The sequence below is a fragment of the Dendrobates tinctorius genome, unplaced genomic scaffold, assembly GCF_039654945.1.
Source record: "Dendrobates tinctorius isolate UK_male_01 unplaced genomic scaffold, ASM3965494v1 ptg000213l, whole genome shotgun sequence".
NCBI lineage: Eukaryota > Metazoa > Chordata > Amphibia > Anura > Dendrobatidae > Dendrobates > Dendrobates tinctorius.
This window is the reverse complement of record NW_027361880.1, coordinates 1,849,041-1,855,386: the sequence shown is the minus strand read 5'-3', so window position 1 is coordinate 1,855,386 and position 6,346 is coordinate 1,849,041. Positions and strand designations below refer to the sequence as shown.

The 6,346-nt window shown below is 40.0% G+C and overlaps 1 protein-coding gene across 1 annotated transcript; it reads right to left on the bottom strand.

The window, feature by feature from the left end:
• Positions 1–855: 855 nt before the first annotated feature.
• LOC141058658 (olfactory receptor 13G1-like) lies at positions 856–1,803 on the bottom strand. Its single transcript, XM_073554848.1, has one exon. The coding sequence runs from the start codon at positions 1,801–1,803 to the stop codon at positions 856–858; it is 948 nt and encodes a 315-aa protein (XP_073410949.1).
• Positions 1,804–6,346: the final 4,543 nt, after the last annotated feature.

Genomic DNA, 6,346 nt, shown 5'->3' with positions numbered 1-6,346 from the left:
TTGCTCCTTCCCATATGAGGCTAACTGCATATCTGTGATATCTCCACCTGGCTATAGCGAGGCATAGCCAGATCCTGCAGGAAATTAAACCCTGGAGGACACAGCAGGGCTAACTTCCCCAGCCTGTCCCTAGTCAGCAAGGGGTTTAATAGGCAGTTCCTCCCATCACTCCTTACCTGAACATTGGTTCCTAGTTAGTTTGTCTGCTAGTGTCCTGTTTATGCAATTCTTTGTATTGCTTGTATTGACCCAACTTTTTTATCCATCATGTCTTACCTCTCTGCTCCTGACCTCGGCTTTGTACTCTGATCAATACTCTGTGTTTTCTGCTCTGACCCCTGATTGTCTGACCACATTTTTGCCTTCACCCTCCTGTACCTTGTACCAGTTTCTTTGACAGTCTTGTCAGCTGCTGCAGACCCGGAGACTGCAATGGAGTGGTACCCCTTGACTACCTGCCCCCAAGGCTATCCTTGCCATCAGAGGCTCTAGTGAATATCACTTAGTTATGCCCTTACTGGATAAACACGGCCCTTGGTGCAGTGGGCCACACCCACCAACATTACATTGCCTACCTGAGAGCGTGAGTCCCTAACTCAGAGACTCTTTCAAAAGCAAGAGAAATGAATCTATAGAGAGCTGTTTTACAATTGCACCTCCTCGTCAGTATAGACCAGATTCTCATTGGCATGATGGAATGCCATCAGCAAGACTAACTCTAAAAACATTAATGCACTGGATCGATATTTCCAACTAAAGATATACTGCAACATAAATCATATTGAATACAAAATGCACAATAAACATACATCTAGAAAAAAATGAAACCCTGAGTCATTAGATTCCACTCATTTTCTATATCAAATTTTTAACTTTATGCAGTAGCAGTCTCTTAATACTCCTTTTAAATGCATCTTTCACCTCTTTATTCCTTAAGCTATATATTATAGGGTTCAGAGTTGGTGTTATTACAGCATATAAAGCAGACACTATTTTGTCTTTTTCTAAAGATAAACTAGACCGAGGTCTTATGTAGGTGAAAATAACAGCCCCATAATACATGGATACAATTATTATGTGGGAAGCACAAGTGGAAAAGGCTTTTCGTTTTCCTTCAGCAGAACGTATTTTTAGTATTGTGTTAATTATAAAGATATAAGAAATACAGGTTAGGCAAAAACAGCAAATTCCAAGGATGAAATCAGCAGTAAATACCACAATCTCATTTATGAATGTGTCTCCACATGCGAGTTTCAGCAAAGGCATTATCTCACAGAAAAAATGATTGATCTTATTATCACCACAGTATGGGAGCCGAAAGGTGCAATATGTATGTGTCATTGAATTCAGAGAACCAAGAATTGTGATAGCGATTGCTACATGGATGCAAACTTTACGATTGATTATAGTTGCGTAACGCAAAGGATTTCGGATTGCAATGTATCGGTCATAAGCCATAACAGTAAGCAGCAAAAGCTCGATACCCATGGGCCAAGTGAAGAAAAATAACTGAGCAACACATCCATAGTATGAAATCACCTTGGACTTTGTCACATAGCCTGTTAGCATTTTAGGAACGGTGGCTGATGTACAACATATGTCAAGAAATGACAAAAATCCTAAGAAGAAGTACATTGGAGTATTAAGACCAGAGTCAAAAATGGAGAGAAGAAAGATAATTAAATTACCAATCAAAGCCACTGTGTAAATGATCAAGAACACATTGAAAATTATTGTTTCCAATTCTGGGTTAGTGGACAAACCTAATATAATAAATTCAGAGACTAAGGAACTGTTGTTCATCATTTTACTTTGCACTTAATTCCGTTATGAAACTAATATAAAGACACAGATCAAACAATTTCTTTTATTAGTGTTACTAAAATAAAATCCATTTAATTACTTAAGTGTACATAAATATAAGAGAACAAAGAAAGATAATTCTATTATTGTAAATTATTTAATATATAATAAAGTTAAGAAATATTATGCAAAATAGTCCAAACCCAATTACATTTTTGTTGAAATGAAGTTTCAGCATTTTTTCATTATTTTTTCATTAGGTGCTGTGAATAAACAAGTGTTATAACTATTCATATTTTTCCATTTTTTGTTTCTAAACATACAATAATGGAAAACAAACTAGTGGACACGTAAAAAATGCCAAGACAAACCTTAGACAAACTAAAGATAAGCTGATCTTTGAAAATAACCAATTTGGTAAAATAAAATCACATTCACATCAAGTTCAAGCTGGAAACATTACTGATCTTATTTTGTATCATACGGTGGATGTGTTTCAGACAAAATTTCTTAAAGTCAGGTCAAACTGCTAACGTTTTATATATTACTAGATGTGGCCCGATGCAATCACATCGGGAGGGCAGTGACATCACGATGGGTGCAGCTCTGTGGCGCTGGGAGTGGTGGCCCACTCATCTCCATGCAGTCACAGCCGGCAGGAAAGGCGGTGATTTGCGGCCTGTGCTGGAGATGGGGTGCGGCACAAATCAGGGTTTATGTGTTTATTTCATGCTGCTCTCAGGTGGAGAAGCAAAAATCTGGTGACAGATTTCCTTTAATGTCATCCTTCTAAATCTTGAAAAAATGGGTCTCAGCTTCTTTTTCACATACTCACAGCCATTAAATATCTTACAATACTTGTTATTTACTTTACACTAGTCTTTAATGCACCAAAGCAATATTTTTTATTTCACTGTTCGAGTGGCATCAATATAGTACATTCCCTGCCCCTAGTTACATACTTACCAGCCGCTGTCTTCTGCTGCCATCATTTATCCGCAGCTTCTGACTGACCAGAAGTCAGAGGTAACAGTCACAAGCTTTCAATGTAAGTCTACGAGAGTCTTGTTCATGAGTGACCTCTAGCTCACCCAGCAAACCCTGGAGCGATCCCGCAGGTCACAATGTTCAGGAGACTACCAGAATAGTACTGATAACAGATGAAGACGGCGGCTGTTGAGTATAAAGCACCCGTTACACACTGCGATATCGCTAGCAATATCGCTGTAAAGTCACCGATTTTGTGACGTTGCAGCGATATTGCTAGCAATATCGCTGCATGTGATACTTACCTCCGACCGGCTCCCCCGCTGGTTATCGCTGATCGTGCGAGATGCTGCTGGACCATTCCTTGTCGGCCACTTCCTGCTGTGCTTCCTGCTGTGACGATGAGCGACGCGTGGAGCCGGGCGGGAGGACGCAGGATCGCCGCGTCTGACAGATAAGTAGCGATCCCCGACCCCTGGTCGCGATCGCTGGTGAGTCGCTAGGTGTAACGGTACCCTTAAACTAGGTGCAGAGAACACCACTCCATTGCTGCAATAAAAAAATGATGAAGTGGTGCTTTAAGTATAAACCAAATTTCTTCTGCTGGTCTTTGGTAGGCAGATGACATATCTTGTATTTCACAAAAATGAAGCTTTTGTAACTGCTGATTTACTCATTTATGGTCTATGACAAAACATTTTTTTCTTTTCAATTTTGCTTATTTACTGGATCATTAAGTTCAGCTCACTGTCCCTGTTTGCAGATTACGCACACAACTTGGATGACTGTGCTTCGCACTAATCATTCTGTTAGTTCATTAATACTAATAATTTGTTTTGTAATATTTAAAAAAAAATAGTTTAATAAAAAATACAAAAAAATAAACACATATCTGCAGATAAAATATTTGGCATACCACAATTCACCTTATAGAAGGTTAACCCCTTATTAGAAAATGACAATGTTCTGGGAAGGGGTCCACATGTGTGGAAGGGGCTCATGAGCTGAGCTCCCTTCACACCCCGCTGAAGCCTTTGTTACATAACTGGCATCTATCTCTAACAGTCAAAGCCAGTGTCTAGCTTCGCCCACAGCTGTTAACCCTTTAGATGCTGCTGTTCATCTCTAAGACCCCTGAAAAGGCTAAAAAAATAATTTAAGAAATAAAAAAAAATATATAAACATTCAAACAACTGTCCTTTAAAAGTCTGATCTATGAAAATATTGAACTATTTAACGCCTATGGTAAGCACTGTAAAGAGAAAAAATATATAAATGCCAAAATTGCATTTACTCACATGTCTAAAATTTGTAATAATAAACGATCAAAACATTGTATGTACATCACATTTGTGTCAATGCAAATGTCAGCTCAAGGCACAAAAATGCAAGCCCTTACTGAGCCCAATCAGCAGAAAAAATAAGAATGCTATGGATCTTGGCACGTGGCACGCACAATTTTTATTTTTACAATACTCTAAATTTCTTCATCACTTAAATGTAATAATAATATGGATGCAAGTTTGGTATCTCTGTAATTTCTGTGGACAATAATGTTTCCAGTGCGTTTTTTACCTCATATGATTTACACGATCCAATGAAACAATAGTAATGACATGCCAATAACATTTACTAAGGTGAATTTCATCTTAGAATACCAATATTTCCACATTATACAACTAATTTTTAATTATTTTCTTTTGAAGATTTAGTAATAACACTTTTATTTTAGTAGCTGTTTCCAGCGATAGATTGAAGAGAAAAATCTGTTATCGTTTAGGTATAAAAGATGCGGGTATCCAACGAGCTTTCCAAGGAATGCAGTCAAATAATATTGCAGTCCTCTGATAATACCTCATGTGTTGATTGAACAATCGCATTGCTGACAGAGCACACTGTAAAATAACCGCGTTATTTATACAATAGCCTTTAAGAGATTTAGAGATTGAGACTAGGGAATAGGCTGAATGACCTGCAATTAACTGTATTTAAAGATATTATTACAAAAGGGATGTATTTATACTATTAGCCTCCAATCTCATGTTCAGATGCAAACAAACCAATTAACTAATGAAAATAAGATTTTAAAACACAAAAACAAAGATTAAAAATACCAATATCTCAGTGGTCAACTATTACTGACATTATAATTTACATTTTATTTACAAGAGTATTAGGAAACACTTTTAAAATATTGAATCAGGAGAGCAGATATAACTGTGCTGGCTTCTCAGACACATTGTTCCCAAACACCTCGAACTATATAAGGTTGGTATTTTATGTTTTTAGTCATCACAATTGTTGATTTAGCTTGTATTATCAATGGCTAGTGTAAAGTTTGTAGATATTTCATAGAAATAGGTAAGGTTTTCTTACAAATGAAACTGTTCTTCTCTGGCACATTTTTCCCTAAGGGTATGTTTCCACTAAGCACATTGCCTATGCTTTGGACAAAGCGGAAAGCCCGCTCTGCCCAAAGCCCCACCCCGTATGCGTGGTGATTCCAGATGTGCTCACATACATAGACCGAGTTATTTACCTTGCGGAGACTGAGCGTCTCCGCGAGGTAAACAGACATGCTGTTAGGCGTCGAGTTTCCCCCACTGCACAAGGAGAATCTCAAGCCATGTCCTATGCAGTCCCCCATTCTTCTTCGGCCGCAGAGGTTCTTGCTCAGCAGAGACGTTGGTCCAGCATCTTGCCCAGGCTAATGTTAGGCGTCTGGTTGCTGCTTCAGGCTCAGCTATAGCATCATGCTTCAGTCAGAGGCGAGCAGACACTCCTGGGACTAAGTCCTGCTTTTCTCCATCTGAGCATGCCCGTGAGATGACCGCTCATTGGTGGTCGGAGGTCACATGCTCATTGGGCCATCAGGAAGGTCCTGGAAGGCTGCACCCATAAAAGAATCGCACGGCCGTGTGCTAGTATAGACCATGTGGAGTGAGTGTTGTATGCACGTATGAATGTCTCAGGTGATTGACTCATTAAGAACCCCTACCCTTGGTATGCATGTGTTGTGCAGCCTTGTCTGTTAGTGCCCAGGCCAAGTTGTAGGTAGGAGGCTGAGTCAGAGACTGGCATCAGCGCCAAGTGGCGGCTTTTCTGTACGCCACAGTACACTTGGTCGGCACTCCACGGTAGTTAGCAGCACACTTAGTAGGTCTAGAGGGACTCTGACTCCTGTCCTTGGGGCAGAGTTCTGTGACCGCATACTGAGCGCTCACCTTGCTGAGCTCTGTGAGCTTAAACAGGCTTCGCCATTTATGTTCTGCGGTAGTGCGGCTCTGTGAGGGAACAAAGTCCGCCACTGTACACACTGGGTGACATTAACCCATGTGTGTTCCTCTCTGATACCGCCATATAGCATCCGCCATTACTGAGCAGCAGTGTACTATCTCTGCACGGTGGACCCCGGGCTGCAAATGCACCTTATTACCATTTTTATTATTTGGTGCGTTCCGCCAGCCCTAACACATGCTGCATTCTAAAATGATGTGCCGCATGCCCGGTTTCGTGGGTGTGTTACCTTCATATTAGGATGCATAGTGGAGACGGG